The sequence below is a fragment of the Paramormyrops kingsleyae genome, chromosome 9 (assembly GCF_048594095.1).
Source record: "Paramormyrops kingsleyae isolate MSU_618 chromosome 9, PKINGS_0.4, whole genome shotgun sequence".
NCBI lineage: Eukaryota > Metazoa > Chordata > Actinopteri > Osteoglossiformes > Mormyridae > Paramormyrops > Paramormyrops kingsleyae.
The window spans coordinates 3,689,843-3,712,611 of NC_132805.1; the positions used below are offsets into that span (position 1 = coordinate 3,689,843).

Below are 22,769 nucleotides of genomic sequence, written 5' to 3' on the forward strand. Positions count from 1 at the left end.
CAGAGGACCCGCAGGCAGCCACCTAGTCACAGCCAGGGGCCGAACGGGCGAGCCAGGGGGCAGGGCGGGCGGGACCCGAGCCCGACGCCTGTGTCCCCGTCCCTTCCAGGATACCGAAAGGCGGGGTCCTGGGGGGTGTCGGCCTTGCTGAGGCAAGGGTGAGGGAGTCAGTGAGGTCCCCGAGAGTGGAGGCTCGGGCAAAGCAGGGGGTGTGGCATCAGGCGGTGCAGCCGGAGCCGGGGACAGGACTGGTGAGCCGGGCTGGACGGGAGAGCCGGGCAGGACGGGCAAGCTGGGCAGGACAGGAGAGGCGGCCTCAGGCAGGGCCGCGGGCAGGACAGGAGAGGCGGCCTCAGGCAGGGCCGTGGGCAGGACAGGAGCGGCGGCCTCAGGCAGGGCCACGAGCGTGTGGCCAGCAGGAGGCGCCGCCATCATGTGGCCAGCAGGGGGCGCCTCGGCAGGCGCCTCGGGCGTGCGATGAGCAGGGGGCACCTCGGCAGGCGCTTCGGGCGTGCGGCCAGCAGGGGACGCCTCGGCGGGCGCCGCCATCACGCAGCCAGCAGGGGGCACATCCGCGGCCACCTCGGGCAGTGCCGCAGGCAGAGCGGTGGCAGCTGCAGGGACTGCAGGCAGAACAGGCGAGTCAGGCGGGACAGGCGGGTCAGGCAGGACAGGCGGGTCAGGCGGTGCTGCTGGCAGCGCGGCAACAACAGCAGCAGGCGGTGCCGCGGGCAGCGCGGCAGCAGCAGCAGCAGACGGTGCCGCGGGCAGAACGGCGGCAGCAGCAGGCGGTGCCGCGGGCAGATCGGCGGCAGCAGCAGGCGGTGTGGCCGGCAGGTCCGGAGCAGGCAGGTCCGGCACGGACGTCAGGAGGGGCGCCGAGCGACTAGGCGCTGCCCCTTTAAGGGCTCTCGTGACCCGGGGAATAGCGTCCATAACTTCGCGTATCCCGGCTTCACCCAGGCGCGCCGGCCGGTAGTGATACGCCTCCATCAGAGGCGGCTTCTCCGGGTGGGTGCTGGTCAGGCGGGTAGCGGTGGGGTCATCCCAGGTGGGGAGCAGGGAGCAGGCCCCCAGGAAGAGAGTCGGGGCGGCTTCTTCACCCTTTCCCCTTCGCCTTTTCTTTTTTCGCCGTCCGGAACCGGTAGGAGGCAGCGGGGTCGCATCGGCACAGGCGAGGGGCTGGAGCCGCTTCTCCCTTACCCGGCGGACGAGCTGCTGCAGGAGGGAGCGCACTTCCGCCATGTTGCGCTCCTCTGTCCGAGGGTTTACTCCCTGGAGGAGCTCCTGGCTTCAAACAGCGTGGGGTCCTCCTTGATCTCCGGCTGCAATCCCCAAAACGCGACCTCATGCAGCAGGACGAGCCAGAGGTCCTCGCCCTGCTGCGTTGCGTTGTTCGGGAGATCTGTCATTCTGTCACGGTGCGAGTAGACAAGCCGGTGAGAGAGGCGAGAGCAGCCAGGTTGACAGGCAAAATGAGGTTTATTGGGAGGCAAACGAACAAGACGGAAACTCACACATGGGAATTGACGATGACAGATCTGGGGAAAACTACTCGAGACGTGAACTAAATACAAGAGACTAGTTAACGGAACAGGCAACAGGTGAGTACAATCAGGAGGTAACACGAGGTAATGAGGGGGCGTGGCACACACGAGGATCGTTCGGAGCTGAACGTGACACTACCAATAAGTCAGGAGATTCCTATTCAGTAATGAACACAGGAAGGGTGACAGACTCATTACAGCAGGGAGAGTCAACCCTGCTATGAAGTTTGTATTCTAGGAATGTATTCTGAACATTATGATTAAGGTATAGAAACGTACAAAATATCTGGTTTCCCTGATGTTCCCAGAACGTTATATCACATTATCTACATTATCAACGTTATCCTACTTCTACAATTAAGAATAGCAGCATAAACCCTAAGGACGGGCCTGGTAGAGTAGAGGGTAACAGTGTCGCTTTACACCTAAAAAGTCACGGGTTCAAGGCTGGATGGTGTGTTAGCAGTATAAATGTTTGGTGCGTTTAACAAAATTATGTTAAAACAATATTTTCCAACATTAATTATATTAAAAGGATGTTCAGGTAATAAGGTTATCATGCTGACATTTACAGAACCTTTATAATGTAAAACATGGAAATTAATGTTACAGTAAGAAGGTTCTCTGCCTACTCTGTTGGCTAAAGTTCTGGGAACGTTCCCTGTTAGCTGGGAAGTGACCTGGAGTTTCGTGTTGATTTGCGTCGCCATTGTTCCAGAAAAGATTATAAACTGGTGTGCTGTGTTTTGGGTGCTATTATGCAAATTCTCTACATGGCTTTTTGTTTTTCACCTGTTTTCTTGTCTGCCCTGGGTCCTAGAGAGCCCCGCTCATCCTAGAAGGAAGAGGCGCAGGGAAAAGAAGAGTGCCGTTCCGACGCTCTTCCTGCATGTGTGCTCACTCCTCCCCGCCTGGGAAGATGCCGCGGATGCCGCCCTAAAAGGGGCAGTCCCAGGCGTACCTGCTCCGGACCTGCCTGCTCCGGACCTGCCAGCAGCGCCGGCTGCTGCCGCCGCACTGCCCGCAGCAACACCTGCTGCTGCTGCCGCCGCACGGCCCGCGGCACCGCCTGCTACTGCTGGCCACTTGACTGCGGCGCCCGCCGAGGCGCCCCCTGCTGGCCACGTGTTGGCGGCACCCACCGAGGCGCCCCCTGCTGGCCACACGCCCGCGGCCCTGCCTGAGGCTCGCCTGCCCTGCCCGTCCAGCTCGGCTCGCCAGTCCTGGCCGCAGCTCCGGCTGCACCGCCTGCCGCCATGCCCCCTGCTTTGCCTGAGCCTCCACCCTCAGGGACCTCCCTCTTGACTCCCTCGCCCTTGCCCCGACAAGGCCGACACCCCCCAGGACCCCGCCTTTCGGTATCCCGGAAGGGACGGGGACATAGGCGCCGGGCTCGGGTCCCGCCCGCCCTGCCCCCTGGCTTGCCCGTTCGGCCCTTGCCTGCGGGTCCTCTGGCTCGGGGTCGGCGGTCTCCGCTGGGTCCCCCCCTGGTTCCTCGGTCCCGCCTCCGGCTCCGTGTCGGCCGCCTCCGGGCCCCCCTGCTTCGGCTTGGCATCGGACGGCGTAGAAGGTAAGTGAATCTTTATCTTCTGGTTTTTTATCCCCCTTTAGGTTTTGATGAAGATGAAATGAGGACCAGGATAAGGATGGTGACTGCGATGATGATGGTGACTGCGATGATGAAGGTGGTGACTGCGAATGACAGCGGTGACTGCGATGACGATTGTGACTGTGATAACGGTGGTGACAGCGATGATGATGGTGATGGAGATGATGATGGTGACTGTGATGATGACGGTGACTGCGATGATGATGGTGATGGTGGTGACTGCGATGATGATGGTGATTGCGATAATGATGGTGACAGCGATGATGACGGTGACTGAGATGATGGTGGTGACTGCGAATGACAGCGGTGACTGCGATGATGGCAGTGACTACGATAACGATGGTGACTGCGAATGACAGCGGTGACTGCGATGATGGCAGTGACTGTGATAACGGTGGTGACAGCGATGATGATGGTGACTGCGGTGACGGTAGTGACTGCGAATGACGGCGGTGACTGCGATAACGGTGGTGACAGCGATGATGAAGGTCACTGAGATGATGGTGGTGACTGAAAATGACTGCGATGATGGCAGTGACTGCAATGACAGTGGTCACTGCGATAACGGTGGTGACAGCGATGATGACGGTGACTGAGATGATGGCAGTGACTGCGATGATAGCAGTGACTGCGATGATCGCAGTGACTGCAATAACGGTGGTGACTGAGATGACGTGGTGACTGCGAATGATGGCGGTGACTGCGATAATGGTGGTGACAGCGATGATGAAGGTCACTGAGATGATGGTGGTGACTGCGAATGACAGCGGTGACTGCGATGATGGCAGTGACTGCGATGACGGCGGTGACTGCGATAACGGTGGTGACAGCGATGATGACGGTGACTGAGATGATGGTGATGACTGCAAATGACAGCGGTGACTGTGATGATGGCAGTGACTGCGATAACGGTGGTGACAGCGATGATGACGGTGACTGAGATGATGGTGGTGACTGCGAATGACAGCGGTGACTGTGATGATGGCAGTGACTGCAATGACGGCGGTGACTGCGATAACGGTGGTGACAGCGATGATGACGGTGACTGAGATGATGGTGATGACTGCGAATGACAGCGGTGACTGCGATGATGGCAGTGACTGCGATAACGGTGGTGACAGCGATGATGATGGTGACTGAGATGATGGTGGTGACTGCGAATGACAGCGGTGACTGCGATGATGGTAGTGACTGCAATGATGGTGGTCACTGCGATAACGGTGGTGACAGCGATGATGACGGTGACTGAGATGATGGTGGTGACTGCGAATACAATGGTAACGACGGTAGCAGCGGTTTTCCCCACTTTAATGGCAATGCCCCCCTGGTGGTCGTGTTATTTAATTGTCAAAATGAAGAAAATACTGAGTATTTGGGATCCATGAAGTAGGTAAGACAGACAACTTGGAACAGTGCAATCGAAGGTAAATACCTGTCTTAAGGTTTGAACTCCATTTTGATTTCAGTGAAGGGTGAATGGGCTGTTATTAGAGTTAGTTTAAAGTTAAGGATTTTATTTGGGGTAGGAATAAGGGTTAGAATTAGGGTGGTTGAGATTAGGGGCCTCCCCAGGGTTGGGAGTCAGGGGGGGAATTTCAACGTTGGGATAAGGGAGAGCTGGGGGGGCACTAAAGTCCTGGTTAGGATTAGAATGGGGTTAGGGCTGAGGATTTTAATTTGGGATCGGACTAGGGGTTGGGATTAGGGGTCGAGGTTAAGGTTAGGGCCCCCACCAGAGCTGAGGGTCAGGTGGGGAATTTCGGGTTAGGATACAGTAAGGGTGAGAGGGGGAGTTTAACATCAGAGTAGAGGTAAGGCTAAGGTTTTCTGTCGAGATGCGGAATGAAAATATTAGATCCAGGGGACAGATTAAAACGGGGAATTAAGGTTAGATGAAGGTATGAGTAGAGCTGTGACTAAGTCAATTCTAACCTTGAGGTGAATCAAGAACCTGAGACTTTTTAAGGAAAGGAAAAAAACATCCCACTTCCAAGAGTAAAACCAAACCAAAGTACTTAATAATTCATAATTAATAAATACAGCATAAAGGTGCATTGATGGATAGATCCTGAAACTCTTCAAGAATTATTTAAGAATTATTCACATTTAAATTAATAAATACATACCTTATTTAAAATAATAAATAAGTGGATGGATGGATGGATGGATGGATACCAGGGTCAGCGCCCGTCCATCTCTGCCCTTCGTGTCTCTTCCCCATTTGGCCAGCAGGTGTCACTGGCTACCCTGTTCTCTTCCTTATCTTTTGCCCTTCCGCCCCAGTGTGCCCTCCCTGTTCCCCAGGCTGCTGATGTGTGGCTCAGAGGCTGAGAATCCTCCGGCTGCATGTTTGATACTGGCCAGGACCCAGCCTCACCTGTTTTGTTTAGTGTTTTTTTCTGATTTCCTTGGTGTTTGTTGTAGTTATTCTTGGTTTGCCTTGCTTGTGTCCTGTATGATTTTTGGTTTTTGCCCTTAGTCTTTCCTAGTGTAGTCAGCCCTCTGTGTCTAGTGTCTAAGAACATAAGAACATAAGAAATTTACAAACGAGAGGAGGCCATTCGGCCCATCAAGCTCGTTTGGGGAGAACTTAACTAATAGCTCAGAGTTGTTAAAATCTTATCTAGCTCTGATTTAAAGGAGCCCAGGGTTTTAGCTTCCACTACACTAGCAGGAAGACTATTCCATACTCTAACTACACGCTGTGTAAAGAAGTGCTTCCTCAAATTTGTTTTAAAATGTTCTCCCGCTAATTTCCACTTATGGCCATGAGTTCTAGTATTTAGACTAATATTGAAATAGTCATTTGGCTGAACAGCATCCAGACCCGTTAGAATCTTATAGACCTGAATCATATCCCCCCTTAGTCTCCTTTGCTCAAGGCTAAACAGATTCAGTTCCGCTAACCTCTCCTCATAAGACATTCCTCTAAGACCAGGAATCATTCTCGTAGCTCTTCGTTGCACCTTTTCTAAGGCAGCAATGTCCTTCTTGAGGTATGGTGACCAAACCTGCACACAGTATTCTAGGTGGGGTCTTACCAAGGAATTATATAAGTGTAACATCACCTCCCTTGACTTAAACTCCACACATCTAGAGATATAACCCAACATTCTGTTCGCCTTTTTTATTGCTTCCCCACACTGGCGAGAGGGGGACATGGAAGCATCAACATACATACCGAGATCTTTCTCGTAATCAGCTACCTTTATTTCAGTGGAACCCATAAAATATCTGTACTTTATATTTCTGCTCCCTGCATGGATTACCTTGCATTTATCTGTGTTAAATTTCATCTGCCAAGTATCAGCCCATTCGCTAATTAAATCCAGATCCCGTTGAAGCCTCTCTGCTGCTAGATTAGTATCTGCTACCCCGCCCACCTTGGTGTCGTCTGCAAATTTAACCAGTTTACTGTATGTATTTGTGTCAATATCATTAATGTAAATTAGGAACAATAGAGGTCCTAAAATTGAACCCTGCGGTACCCCACTATGAATGGAGGCCCACTGTGACATTGTGCCTCTAATAACTACTCGCTGCTTCCTGTCAGTTAGCCAGTTTTTGATCCAAGTTGCCACAGTTCCTAAAATCCCTGCAGCTTTAAGCTTTAGTAAGAGACGTTTGTGGGGGACAACATCAAAGGCCTTCTGGAAATCTAAGTAAATCACATCATAGGCCTTTTTGTGATCAATTTCACTTGTAGCTTCCTCAAAGAACTCAAGTAGATTCGTTAAACAGGATCTACCTCTCCTACATCCATGTTGGCTATCCTTTATGATGTTATCTGCATCTAGGTAATCTACCAGTTTCACTTGAATTATAGCTTCCATTATTTTTCCAGTAATGCTAGTTAAACTGATTGGCCTATAGTTTGCTGGATTACTTCTATCCCCTTTTTTGAATATGGGTGTTATATTAGCATGCTTCCAATCTGATGGTACCACACCCGCAGATAACGATTTCTGGAATATTAAAGTTAAAGGTTGGCTAATAATATCCCTCATCTCTTTTAAGACTATAGGTAAGATGCCATCAGGCCCCTGCGATTTATTTATTTTGAGTTTAGCTAGGCTTAGTATCACATCAACCTCAGTTATACATATATTGGTCATAGACGATGCTGTATTCGTATTAATTGGTGGTAAGTTACTTGTGTTCTCTATTGTGAACACCCTTGAAAAATAATCATTAAACTCATTTACCATATCAATTTCATTATCAATTATAAGTCCCTTACTATCCTGCAAATTAGTGATTTCAGCTTTTAGTGCTCTCTTGGAGTTAAAATATTGGAAGAAACCTTTACTGTCATACTTAGCCTCCAATGCAATTTTTCTTTCTACATCCCTCTTGGATAGCCTAATGTCATTTTTTAACTCTGCCTGTAGACTTAGATACTCCTGCTTAATTTTGAAATCATTAGTTATTTTCCATTTTTGGAACAGAGCCCTTTTCCTCCTGACTTTATTCTTAATTTCCTTAGTAAACCACCTTGGTTGTCGTTTCCTAGATTTAGTTTTGCTGGAAACAGGTATGAAGTCCTCTTGCACTTGCAACAATGTGCTTTTGAAAAATTCCCATGCCTCTTCTACTGTTTTGCTATTTAACTCTGTCCAGTTTACAGTTTCTAATTTCCGTCTCATATCATTAAAGTTAGCCTTCCTAACATTGTATACTTTTAATTTCGACTTTGCTCTTCGGACACTAAAATTAACCTCGAATTTAACCATGTTATGATCACTACCGTACAATGGGTCTAAAACCTCTAATTTTCCAATCCTATCCTGGTTATTACAGAAAACCAGATCAAGAAGGGCTTCTCCCCTGGTAGGAGTATTAACAAACTGAGTAAAAAAACAATCCTGTACTAATTCCACCATCTCAAGTTCATTTACAGAAGAGCCAGAGATTGTGTCCCACTGTATCCCAGGTAAATTAAAATCACCCATAACCACCACATCATTTTTATTACTCATAATCCTGATATCATCATATAATATTCTGCTTTCCTCTACAGCTACATTAGGTGCTCTATAACAAACCCCGACAATTAGGCCATTTGAATCTTTAGCATCAAGTTTTATCCATACAGCTTCTGAATTTTTATTTTTATCAGTGAGATCCCTTGCCTGCAAGTTTTCTTTTTTACGTATACTGCAACACCACCTCCCTTCTTGCCTATCCGGTCTCTACGGAACAACGTATAACCATCCATATTATATTCATCACCATCATTGTCACTCATCCATGTTTCAGTTATTCCTATAATGTCATAATTGTCTGAAGAAATTAAAGCCTCTAAGTCAGTAATTTTGTTTCTAATACTCCTAGCATTCAAATACAGACCACTAATGGTAGGCCTTTTACAGTGTCTACTTTTAATATTTATTTGGGCATTCCGTCTCTCCCCACATAAATTCTTAACTGACCTCCCTGCCCCCCCAGTCCCTAGTTTAAACATTCCTCAACTATTCTGCACATACGCCTCCCCAATACACTGGTTCCCCTATGGTTCATGTGCAACCCGTCCGGCTTGAACAGGTCCCACCTGTTCCAGAAGGTCTTCCAGTGCCCCATAAACCTGAACCCCTCTTTCCTACACCACCATTTTAGCCACGCATTTAATCCCCTTATCTCAGCTAACTTTGCCTGACTTGCACGTGGCACGGGAAGTATTCCAGAGAATACCACCGTGGATGTTCTGCTTCTAAGCTTATCCGCGACTTCTATAAATTTATCTTGCAGAACAGCCCTTCTGCCCTTTCTAGTATTGGTTTATGTTAAAGTTCCTTAGTTTTGTGCTTATTTAATTGTGATCAACTCCACCTGTTCCTTGTTGACCCAAGTTTTTTTGGTTTGTCAGTTATGCTCTACACCTGTCCCTTGTTTATCCCGGTGTTCATGTGTATTTCAGTGCCTGCCTGTGTTCTATTCCTTGGTGAGTCATTGTCTTTCCCTTTTATGTTGTTAGATAGCTTGCAGTAGTGTTTTGCATTTAATATTTATTATATTGCAATGTTGTACTGTCCTGTAAATTGTCTCTAACATGTGGAGAAGGCATTTAAGCAAGAATTTCTTTATACTTTGTACACTATACGTCGTACATTAACTATGACAATAAAACGTTGAATCCTGAATCACTGCTCTTCTGTCACCACTAGAGGGGGCCCTGTCACCTTTTACCTCCAAGCTCCAGCCACCTAATTATAAATGATCAGTGAAAGCCAACAAGACTCAGAGCCATTATATTTTTTACCTAAAAAAAAAAACAAAAGAAAACCATGGTTTAACAATTGTATGTTTTTGTGAAAACTAGTTTAATTGTAAATACATTTAATCAATTAACTTCCAGCTTTGTTTTAGTAAATTTTCCAAGGCCCTGGTTCCATTGTTTCTGCCATTTGTCTCATTCCTTCTTTGTTACCTTCTCCTAGTTGGGGGTGAGGCCTGAGAACACTGGGAACACTGGGAACACTGAGTAACAGATTTTTTTTTTTCAATCTGGGCCTAAAGCACAATAGTAGGAATTTTGTTAGTCTAGTGTGTAATATAATAGAGTAGATTGCTAGTTAAAGGCAGTGTTAGGGGGCAGCATGTGGCTCAGTGATCTAAGCCAGCATATCTGTGATCAGAAGGTTGCTGGTTCATGCCTGGTCTCACCACATCTGTGGGCCCTTGAGTGAGGCCCTTAACCCCCAGCTCCCTGGGTGCTGCAGTGGGTAGCTGCCTCTCACAGCCAAACTTGGTCTCATGAAGAGTAAGATGGGGGAGGGGAAAAGAGAATTTCTCCACAGGGATCATTAATAATTATTTTTATTATTAGCATTAATGCCAAGAGAGGTTATGTTGTTAGCTTTGGGGGGATCATGAGAAAGATAACAGGCTTTATGATCTGGACCAACTATGGGCCCAGAGGGGAAAATGTAACCTGTCCTATGACAGCCTCCTCTTCAGGGGCCCAGCATCACATCCAGTGACGCTAAACCATCCTCAGGTGACGCCCAGACAGACAATCAGCATCCTCACACATTCAGTGTTTTAATGTTCAGCCAAGCTTCCACTGACACTGTATTCCTCAGATCAAATGACCAGCAAAGCAACAAAATAAAACAAGGTCACTCTGTGGCTCTTTCACTTTCTCTTCCCCGTCGCTCTTCCTGTCTTTGTCTCTCCTCCACCACAGCAGCTGAATGGCAGCCAGGGGATTTCTGATGGTCTGGTTGTTCCTGATCCCTGTCGCTAAAACCAGGCCTGTGACACGTGGAAGTGAAACCTGCCCACTGTCCCATATCTCTGCATGATAAACAATCACCACAAAACACACTGCTCAGGTTCACATCTTAATATTGCCTTATAGGATATATGTATATTATAATCATTGTTGTATCAGTAGAGTGTGTGAAAGGTGTGTGAGTACTTTGTGATTGGTTGGTTCCCCATCCTGGGTTATTCCCAGCCTTGTGCCTGTTGTTTCCTGGATAGACTCTGGACCCCAACGACATGGTGCAGGACAAGCAGTATGGATTAATAAATAAATATGACTGTTGCATCACTGACAAAGACCAGTGGTTGTGAATTTACTAGAAAAACAGCGTTCTGAAGAGAAAACCCTGCAGGTGGCGATAGAGAGCTATAATGGAAATTCATTGGATTTTGATTCAGCTATTCAGTCAGAAAACCACTTTACCTGGCAACTAGTGATGACACTGGAAACGTTTGTTTTGTACGGAATGGACCTATGCCAAAATATTATTGGTAAATTCGGGACTTTCTATGTAAATTCCTGATTACGATATATTTAACACGTATAAAGGTATATTTTGGCAAACTTGTATGTAACATAAAAAATCATTTAATCTTGGGGCAGAAATAAACTGAAATTAGGTATAAGATTATACCGCAAATAACTGAAAATTTTGTAAGACGGACTTTGTTTTGATATATAGTGTAAACTTTCAGCATATACTCTTAGAAACAATTTCATCCGGAATGTTTATGATGGATGTTCCAGTATCCTTTTCATGGCACCTTTTTGATATGTTTACACTGTCAGCATTAATGGCACTGTGCCCCAGGTTTGAAATCATTTGTAAAACATGTTAGTTTAGTTTATAGTTAGGTGAGAGGTTTTAAAATTCCATCCATTTTGGCCTTGGTAAAGCACTACTGCTCCATGAATTAATACCTCTCAGTGGCACAAGCTAAAGAATTACTATCTTGACTGTCTACCTGGCTACAGTGTTACCAGCGGTTTTGTTTAATTCTCATTTGTCAGTAGGAATACATAAAATTCGCAATTTGCTCCATAATCTAACAGGGGTAATAAAATATTCTACTATTCTGTATCTCCAGTGAAGACATAATCACAAATTTCCTGGAAAAAATAACATTGTTCTGAAGAGCAGACCAAAAACGCAGCAGTAAAGGGCTCTTTCTGGGATTTTTTTCCTTTAAATCTCAGTTCGGCTTTTTTAACTGAAAACCTCTTTGCCTGGAAACTAGTGATGTCATTGGTGACATTTTATAATGGGCTCTTTAGTGGTACATTCCCTCTCCAAGTTCTGATACATTTATCTCATATATATAAACTGCATTCACTGTCTTTGACATGCTTTCTACACTATACATATATGGTTAATAAGTATATGTAAAAGACAGCTAGATGAGTATGAAATGTTTAATGTTCTGGTAACTCTTATGGATGGGCTTTTGGCAGGTAAGCAGTGAGCACCCCAGCACTGCAGGGCAGTGAACTGTAGTAACCTTTATCACTTCCCTTTATTTTCCACTGGATCTGGCTGTCAGAACATTATGCTGAATGTCTAATGATGACGCTAAACAACAAAATATTTATGGCACAAATATACCCCATTTTCCTGTCCATGTTGGCAGTAAGACCTTAACCACCTTTTAAATTTCTAAGAATGTTTGTTACATGCAGCATGGAGCTTTTTTTTTTATTTCCTGGGACACAGAGGGGTTTCCTTACCTGTGTCTCCTCTAAATGGGAGCCCTGGCAGTAAGTGTGTAACTACTTCACCTGCTTGTCATTATCATTAAAGCACATCTCTAATTAAAATATCAGTGTTATTTAAGGAAAATTACTGTCTTTTCAAATACTTTTATTCATTGAGCATGTACTATACAGTGCCAGAGTGATACTCTCATTTACAAGCTGAAAGTTAGGTATGTGGTTTTTAAATGTCATCTCTGTTTGTCCTTGGTAAGACATCACTGCTCCATTAATAGCTTTCAGTAGCACAAGCTAAAGAATTACTATGTTGACTGTTTGCCTGGTGGCAAGGTTATCAGTGATTTTTCTGAATTCTCATTGGTGAATAATCAAGTTTGAGAAGCATGTAAAGAATGAGATGTCACATATTCACCTATTTCCCATTTATGCATGTATGTATGTGTGTATGTATCATGCGTGTATGAGTGTATGCAGGCATGCATGTACTTGCAACCTAGCAATTAAATATGTACAATTAAATATGTTAATGTTTGCACAGTCAAGGAGCAGCTCAGGTTACATTTCACTGTGTGTTGTACTTGTATGACTGCGCATGTGACAAATAAAGATCTTGAATCTTGAATCTTGATGTACAGTGAGTAGAATTTTCTGTGGTTCCAAAAAAATGTCTTCTATGAAATTCCCACAGACACTCAACTAGTTTACACCAATATACAATTATGATGACATTTTTATTTGCTCCAGTGAGCTCCAGTGGCCACTCAACTATTTTCCCCAGAGGTCAAAATTAAGGTAAGATAAGATCCTCTTGTGTGGGTGTGTTTTTCAGGGGTGTGTTTCCATTGGCTAATGGGTTTTTGAGTGACAGCTCAGTGCCCAGGATGTGTATACAGTGGTACCTCGGTTCTCGAACTCACTAGAACTCGAATTTCTTAAAAGTTGAACAAACCAGTTTGACCTAGAACTTGATCTGAATATCAGAAGTCGAACCGTGAACGCTGACCTAAAATAAATTGTACGTGCCAGGAAATGAGTCATACTACAATGCAATTCTTACTTGAATGCCTTCTTCACAGACTGGACGATTAACCAAATAAAGCAGCAGAACGTTACAGTAACTATATTCACTCTCCTCAACGCTGGTGTTACATAATTGTGTTATCTGAGAATTCTTGGATGTGACAATTGTCTGTCTTGTAAGAGAAGTCAGCAGTGTATAAACTGAACAGAAACAGAGCTGGCATAGTTCCCTTATACTACAGGTACTGCACCAGGTACAACCAATCCTCTCCATTTAGTGCCTCAGCAGTGATGGTTGGATAATGTTGAAAGTGCTGGAGAAATAAAAAACATGATTCTCAGTGTTCCCAGTTTTGCATCAACAATTCAGCAACAATGATTATGATAAAATTTGCAGATTGGGGGATCCATCACGCAGATTAAACTGTGCTTTGGAGCCCGTTTGTTGAGTATCCCTGCTCTAGTGAGACTAAAGAAACCCAATTGATAATGTACAGAGCAACTAGTTTTCCCTCTTTCAAAGACCTTGAGAAAATATTAGCCTATCAAATTACAAATATTCACTTTTAACCAAAAATATTATTTTTGATTTCTGTCCCTTACCTCCCACTGCACAGAAATTTAACCAAATTCAAATATTGGAAGTCTACCATGTGGAAGTGTAACAGTGATTATAATCCTGTGGATAGTACTGCTTTTGACACTGTTTACCATGTCATTCTTTGAGAGGTTTGTCAGGATGTCTTTAAGGGTTGCACTATTATTTATATGATATATTTCAGTACATTCAGGAATCCAGTGGTTTGTAACTGCTATACCTATCAATTTAACCTAATGACATTATATCTATACTGTACCATCCTTATTGGAGATAATTTTACAGTTCCAGGACTCACTGAGTCTGACCAGGATAAGCAGCTGGAAAATGGATGGATAGATGTATTACAATGCATCACTTTCAAGGAAGATGAATAAAATCCTCCACAAGGACAGTGACCTCAACTAGTCTTTTCACCACAGCTCTCATGTATCTTTACTGCCTTCCCAGCCTTCAGGTTTTTCTTCTCACTTATAAATCTTTGAAAGATCTTTAGCTTATCTGTCTGGACTGATTAGCAGACTGGTCACCTGCTCAACATCACTGACTGAATGGAACTCCATTACACCATGGCTTTATGATATCAGTGGTTGGCAGTGTAGTCTCTCACCTCCTATGATGGGGGTTCAATTCCTGTCCCCAGGTCAATATGTAAAATTCACATTTTCCTTATGTCTACTTGGGTTTATCAAACTGTGTAATGTACATGGTTTTCTCTAAATTGTCTGTATTGTGTCAGCATGTACTTTGGATTGGGACTGACACCCCATTCAGGGTGTCCTCTGCCTCCTGCCCTGTGCTTTTTGGCATAGGCTGCAGGCTTGGTGATACCCTAGGTAGGTGGATATGCATGATAGATTTCTGTAAGGGTATAGTATAAAATGAACTGAGCTGAAACCCTAATACAATTATGTAGACACAGCACATTTTGACCTTATCTCATTGTCACTAAGTGGTTATGGGTGTGACTGATTTCAATCTAGCCAAGCAAAAACTTGAGTAACATTAGTAGTAACACTATTCGGAACCATGTTTCTGTAGTCTGATCTGCCTGTTTGTGCATTTGTTGTATTTCTGTTGATTCCTGGGCAGTTCAGACTTGCGTTATTGTGTCAAATTTAAATTGACTGTGAGTGCTTCATTTCTTGTTCAGGATATATGAACATCCTCTATAATTCATAATCTAAGATGAACAGGCAGTTACTGCTAATCAATGGAGATATGCTGATAAGATCAACAATACAATTATTTCATGAGGCATAAAATTTAAATATATTTTTTCTTTTATTAAACTCATAGCAAATCCTAGTAAAATAATACTTAGACACGGGGCTGGAACATAAACAAAATAAATTATTGCCTAAGAGGTGATATATTGCTCAGCAGGTAAGGATGCTGTGATTGTGAAAAGACAATTGTGGGTTCAAAACCCAGCATCAACAGATATCTCCCCCCCTTCCTCGAGTCTTCATCTTTTATTATAAATACCACCTTCTGTGATATTTCCAGAAAAAAAAGGACAAAATTTTGCTTACATTTAGTAATGTATTAACCAGAAGCATTTAACTTGGAGATTAAAGGAAAACGTGTAAAGAATTGCACAACCATCAAGATAAAAAAAAAATCTTATAAAATTTTATTACTAATTAAATTGATTTATACAGAACCCAAAGATAATAAAACTGCATTGTTAAACTGCTGTAATATATACAAGAAATATAGTTGGTATACGTCATTTTTTATCAAAATTTTAATAAAGAAAATGGATTATATTCTATTAAATGAAAGGGTATCTGGCTATATAATTAAAAAAAACAATATCCAATTTGAGAATACTTGTCAAACGATTCTAAATTTGATAAAATGTCATAAGCCAGCCAGTGAATCAGTGGGAATAAATCTAGGAAAATATGTTTTCTGGGAAAGATAACTCTGAGTGTAATTCTGCTTTTGCTGTTTCACAGTCTTTCATGATTTGGCTTATGACTGGTGGGTTCCAGCTGAGACCTTCTGTTTAACAGTGAATGTGATCACAATGTACTGACTCCTCAGAAGAAGCAGTGAATACATCACACAGGAATCTATTCTTAAAATCTCTATCAGTACTACATCAAGGTAGCAATAAACATGGATTTTGAATTAAAAATTCTGAGCATGATTGCTGCCTCTTTCCTTGCTGAGCAAAACTAAAATCTATCTTTTATGACAGCAAACCCAATATAAAAAAGGGCACATACAAAGCAGAGAACCCTAGCCCTTGTCTGGAAATACAGTAATATTTGTTACGAATAAAAAAATATTAAACTGGTGCCATTTAGCATAATAGAATTTTACATTAGACTGTATTCTTGCATATAAGACTTAAAAAACACATAATGTTAATGGCAAAAACATAAATCACCCTGAGCAATCAAACACATCACCATAATCCAGGCCCTTCTTCTACACCTGAGAATGAAGATGTCATTTTAATTATGAAAGCAGGTGTACATATGGTATATTGCATCTATAATATAAAAATGTCTCTTGTGGTCTATTTTTGCTAAGTTACTTATACTGTACCAATGTGTTTATGCAATAATATTATGTTCATTTTTAGTTCATTTAAATCTTACCTTAACTTGATGGTACCAAAATTCTCCCTGCTAAACACAGACAAACATCAAACATGAGGGATTATTCATCAGAGACACAATGTGGCAAAATGTAAACTGCTGATGCTGATTTGGCTTCTCACCAGTCGACTTTTTCTTGTAATAGACCAATCCAGCGATGGAGAACACGAGCCCCAGCACCAAGCCAGAGGCTCCAATGATCACCTTGTTTCTCTCCCCTTCAGGCAGTGATGGGTCTGAAAACACAAGATCTTAGAAGTCAAGAGCTTTTCATAAATTTGAATAGGGATTTAATTAGTTTATTGTTTATGTATGTAGTATTTGTATGTTCCTCTGGGGGCTCAGGGTTCCTCCAGCAGTTGATGGATGAATGGATAACTGATGTGTACTTTGTACAGTGGTACCTCGGTTCTCAAACTTAATCCGTTCCGGATTCCGGATCGAATCCTAAAAAGTTCGAGTTCTGATCGAATTTTTCCCATAAGAAATAATGGAAAACCAATTAATTGGTTCCCGCCCCCCAAAATTACACCTAAATATGTTTTTTTATTTTTTAGTATTTAAACACAAAATGAACAGGATAAAACAAGAAGAGCATTTTTTTCTTAATGGCTTCCAAAACGATAAAGATCTTATCCCAACATTACCCCTGTCCTGCCCCGATCGTCCGCTCCTTCCGTGTGCCACGCCCCCTCGTTAACCTCGTGTGGGATCCACATGTGATCAGCTGTTTCTGGTTGTTGTCATTAGTCCTCTGTATTAAGTCCGCGTTTCAGTTTGTTTCCCCAGTCCGGTCATTGGGTGCATTCGACTTGCTTACAGCGCTGGCTTAAAGCAACGCATTCTGATCCTGACGCAATGCATTACGGTTAGATTCATTGCGACCTCTCACCCGGCTGCACAAACTGGAACCGCCTCCGTAACGACAGACCTTTGCCCTTATTGGCTGAAGAGTTTAGTTACACGCATGACGTTTGTATCCCGGGCAGTTCTGATGCGTAATCTGAAATTTCTCCCGAATATCACATAAAGCAGTGAGAACTGGTTTTCAGTTAATTTACCTGGTATAATAAAGTTTAAATAAATGACAGAAATGCTCTAATAGTACACGTAAGTTAGTGGTTTATTTATTGTTAGTTACTGTAATGTTGTGTTGCTTTATTTGGTTAATCGTCAAGTCTGTGAAGAAGGCATTCAAGTAAGAATTGCATTTCCTGGCGTGTACTAGGCTTGCCACGATAGACGGTGTTGACGGTGTTACCGGTTTTAAGACGCAACACCGGTGACATCACTTCTCCACCGTGATACCGTCCCCACATTTTTAATTTTTTTTTAAAGACTGCTGACTTGTCATTTTTGTAGCCTAATGTCATTTTGGAAGTTTTTCTTTTATATTCGTTTCTTGTTCATTCGTTTAATCTTATTTAAACTTTATTTATTTATCTTTCTATTTTATTTTCTTATTCGTCTTAAAAACGTTCTAACATAGGCTACGTAATAAACGTTCTATGGTTGTTATTTGTTTGGTTCCAACTTCCACAGTTTTTTCAGCCTGTATCATTGTTGTGTTTTTTGTTGTGTTATGTTAATAAAAGTTCTGTTTAATATCAGTGATTTTTTTTTGTAGTTTCGTTGTCGTCCATTCAAACAATTGACGCCGAATTGCCAATTCCAGCAAAACTAAAAATGAAAGTATAATACGCACGCATTTATAAGCTACCCCCACGGTGATACCGGTATTACCGGTGTTGTCACATATCCATTAACCGGTGGGGAAATTTCCTCATCGTCACAACCCTAGCGTGTACAATTTATATTAGTTCAGCGTTCACGGTTCGACTCCTGATATTCAGATGGAGTTCTAGGTCAAACTGGTTTGTTCGACTTTCAAGAAATTCGAGTTCTAGTGAGTTCGAGAACCGAGGTACCACTGTACATCAGTAATTTTTCTTGGAATTAATTTTATACAACTACTGAGTAAGAAATATATCTCACAAAGTTTTAATAAAAGTAATAAAGAAAACTAAGTGCATTTTCAAGAAATGTTTGCCCATGCCAATAGTGTTCACCTCTTTAACCCTGTTGATCTTCTGACACACTGTTGATCTTTTGTTACTGTCTTACCCCATTTATAGGTCTTGGGCTGCTTGAGGCTGCTGTGCTCCACCTGACACTCTATGGTCTCTCCAGACTGGGGTGTGAACTCCAGATAGGAGTGGATCTGGTGGTACCAGTCTCCATCATAAAGCTCCTCAGTGGCGGTCACACCGTCCTTCACCTCCACTCCATTCCTCAGCCATTTCAGTTTGATTCCTTCGGGGTAGAAGTCATACGCACTGCACTGCAGCTTCGTGGTGTGCCTTCCACTGGAGGCCTTTACAGTTGTAACCTCAACAGTTGGTTCAACTAAAATGTAACAGAAGGGAATTATAATTAATAAACAGATCCTGAGGAAATTGAGCCAGCAGCAGATAATCAGACACATCACAAAGAAAACCAGATTATGAAGAACCAGGCTATGGAGTGCTAATGAGAATGAATGCCCACACCACTCAAAATAATTCAAATATAAACATAACATATAACATAAAATAATTTCTGAGTACCAAATAGATCCACCATAATCATGCAGACAAATAAAGAGACTTACATGAAATAGCATTATTAACATGTAGTGCTACGTGCATTAAACCACGCAGGCCAGCCATCATCGCCCTGTTACCTGCTTCCTGTAAGCCGCTGTGACCGTTTTCTTTGCAGCACATGCCCCCCCCCCTCCTTTTCGGTATGTTTCCCTCCGCATGTCTGACCGCGATTTCAGTTATTAAATAACGTGCTGAATTCGTCCTTCTGCTGTTTCATACTTATGTAAATAAATAATAAGTACAGTAACTATCCACGGCGACGCTCTTCCTTGTGCCGTTTCTCACTCCGCTGTGTCACTCACCTGTATGATACAGTATGTTCTTAAAGTACTGCTCAGCGTTGGGCTTGCAGTACCCGTCCACGTTGGAATGCGCTCCTGCCAGTGCTGCTGCGTCTTTGTTGTGTCTCTCTGCATTTTTCACTCCGTTCTCAGTGTAACCAATGAACTTATTCAGAGTGCTGTTATACCTCATTTCTTCCAGCATGTTAAAAACATATCTTTGGATAAACTCGGTGTCCTTCAGGTCCTGTGAGCTGTAGCGGCAGTCGGCTTGCATATGATAGAAATAACCGTCTGATATAAACACAAACAAACTCACATTAATACATTTGAAGGCGGTTTCACTTCACACAGTTTTATATTAGTTAATTTACCCATGAATACAATATACGAGCCGCACATTTCCGTTAACACACTCAGTTCATTTTTTGTTGTTTTTAAGATGAGACCTAAAGTCAGGCTCCTCATCACGTTACTGGGAACAAAAACACACCCACAGGACTTAACATTTCCACAGGAATCTCTTCAAAAAATCGCTGTCATGAACTTCTGAGTGAATTTTGAGTATTTCCTCTTCAAACACCCAATCTCACATAGCATATATAAATTATTCAATATGTCTTCTTTTTCAATTTCTAACATCAAATGACCGTTACTGACCGTTGAAACTTGCGCGTGCTTAGAGCTTTTAAAACCATCGTTACTCTTATGGACTCCTATGGTTAAGGTTAAAACTTTTTTTTTTTTTACCATATTCCATGAATAAATGTTCGAGGATCTACTTTAAAATTATATTTTAAAAAATCCAGTTTCACATTTCAGTGACCATACAGTCTATGCAATGAGATTTTAAAAGTTTAGACTACATTTCATAATAATTATGTTTTACACAATTTCTATAAACACCGACTCTCTAGATTGGAGAGAAACGTCGGCCGCTTACCGACGGCGGACAGCGCGGACAGCGCAGCAAGAGCCCGAAAGGCGCTGGGAAACCACGAACTCATGTCTGTGTCGGCGGCGCACAGATCGACCGCTGATCGGAGAGATGAGAGTGAAACTGTGAAAGTGGAGAGGGTCTATAGACAGATACCAGTATTAAGGGAACCAATCATCAGCGGCGGAGGCGCCACGTCATTCGTTATTAAGCAGATAAGATACGAGGGAAACGCACGCTAAAAATAAAATATAAACACGTTAAAATCATACATTCCAAAATATTGTTTTATTGGACTGTTCTAACAGATAAATTGTTATGTGATTACACGCCAAACTTATTTGTACACCTCAATTATTGTTAATACTATTAATTAAACATCCATCTTCCACAGGCTTATCATGAGACAGGAATATATCATTGAGTGGATTTGTTTGAGCACCTCGGATGTGGTGGTTCAGGCTGAAAGAAGCTTTTTATGCAGTCATCCACTCCTGCTGACTGTTTCAGGCAAATAATACTGCTTCAGTGACATCTGTTTACTTTTCAAAATAAATACTATATAAATAAATACAACCGCCCTGAATTTCAGCTTGGTGGAGTCATATTGTAATTTTTGTTGAGACTATGTTCTGTGGTCCTGCCATACTTTTTCAGGTTGTACTTTAGTATTGTTTTGCAGCGATCCTAATAAGTGTCCATCTACCTCTATCCACCTAACCCCAAGAGGTGAGCGAGCTTCGAGTAGTACTAGGTCCACGATCCCCTGCTCAACTTCGCCAAGGTGGAGAAAATGATTGTGGATTTCAGAAGATCCTAGGGTGAGCATAACCCTCTATACATCAGTCACTGTGCTGTCAGCATACTGTAGCTAGAGTAATAAATTTCTCAGTGTGCACCTTACTGAGGATCTCTCCTGGAAACAGGACATATCCTCCCTGACCAAGTAGGCCCAGCAGCAAACTCACTTCCTGTGGTGCTTCACACAGAACTTACTGCCATCTCCCTTCCTGTCCACCTTTTACAAAGTGTCTAGAGGGCCCTTGCAAACTATATCATGGCCTGGTTCGGGTCTTGCAATACCTTAGATCACCAGGTCCTACAGCGGGTCATCAAAACAACTAGGACCACACTGCCTTCTCTGCCGAACATCTGTAACAGCCACTGCATTCAGAGGACCACTGGAATGATCAAAGACCCATCCCACCCTTCTCACAGCATCTTTGTCCCACTGCCATCTAGTAGGATGTTCTGCAGCCCCAAAGCCAGGACAGTGAGGCTTAGAAACAATTTTTCTCCCCAGGCAGTTTGACTGCCAAACAGTCTGCTCCCAAGGAGAGATTGCATCTCCTAAAATGACTAACTTTCCCTCTTTGCACTGGAATCATAATACTGTAACAAAAATCTATTTATTGAACATTACTGATTATTTAATTTCATTCCCATTAGCACAATTGTATGTTTCTTATACTGCATTTTAACTGTATTTTTTGTCTCATGTGATATGTCCATGTCTGTGTCATGTTTAAATATCTTACATATTTATATTGTATTTTTTACTGTTTAATGATAATACAATCAACAAGATCAAAATTTCTCATGCATCATATAATTGAAGATGACAATAAAGTTACTTTGACTAAAGACATTCTTTAAGATTTAGACATTCTCCAGCTTCAAAAATATGATCTCTACAGAATACTTCCATAAAATCATCTTTCCTCCTCTTCCTGACCAGATAGCAAATACTTCATTTTTGACAATACAGCGTTTATGGTAAAGGTTGAAATGAATCTTTCACCTTTATTTAAAAAGTTTGGCCTTTAAAATGAATTAAAATTAATTTAATCTATACCTGTTCAGGCTTTTCAGGAGAAACAAATACATTCATGACAAACAGCACATTAAGCTATACCGTACGATAAGAATTTCTGATCACTAAAATAGCCAACTGACATGCATAAAATTTAGTACAGCTAGGTATACCTGCATGAAAATGATAAGAAGGTGTTTGGTATGGTGAAGAACTATTTTTGTAGAGCTTGATCCGAGGTGCTTTAATGCACAGGCTGGGGACCTGGGGACTCTGCTAAGAAGTGACCTGTTTAGTAAAATATTAAACCTAGTGTTGTCGCCCGTCCTGTATTTTATGGGATGATCTCGTATTGAAAAATAAAATGGTGAATCCCATTTTGAACCAGTAAGGGGCGTGATTTGTCAACAACTATACCACTGTAGAAAATACCAGGGTCCTCTGAATTTGTTAATGTGCCTCTGATCTTAAGTATGTGAAAAAACATGTGCTGCATGGTCTCTTGTGGTATTTATTATGAAATTCCAGACAAACCGCAAAATAATAAAGACAAGACGGATTCTCCATAATGTCAGAGGGCTGCAGCTTTAAAATCAAAATTATCCTTTATGGTTATCCAAAACACATAATACAGAACAAAACATTCAAGATTAAAAAATAAGGGAAAGGAATAAAAACATAAAACTATTTCTATTTTATTTTCTTCAAGAAGATTTATGACAAAAAT

At 42.7% G+C, this 22,769-nt stretch overlaps 1 protein-coding gene across 1 annotated transcript in view; it reads right to left on the bottom strand.

The window, feature by feature from the left end:
* LOC111839129 (H-2 class II histocompatibility antigen, E-D beta chain-like) overlaps window positions 1-19,485 on the bottom strand; it is a 62,318-nt gene extending 42,833 nt beyond the window's left edge. Inside the window, exons 1-4 of the mRNA XM_072716058.1 lie at window positions 19,314-19,485; window positions 18,491-18,772; window positions 16,489-16,602; window positions 16,365-16,393 (exon numbers count right to left, since the gene is read on the bottom strand). Of these exons, the coding sequence (XP_072572159.1) occupies window positions 16,368-16,393; window positions 16,489-16,602; window positions 18,491-18,772; window positions 19,314-19,485 (594 nt within the window). The 3' untranslated portion in view covers window positions 16,365-16,367. The remainder of the gene's footprint in view (window positions 1-16,364; window positions 16,394-16,488; window positions 16,603-18,490; window positions 18,773-19,313) is intronic.
* Between the last annotated feature and the right edge of the window lie 3,284 nt (window positions 19,486-22,769).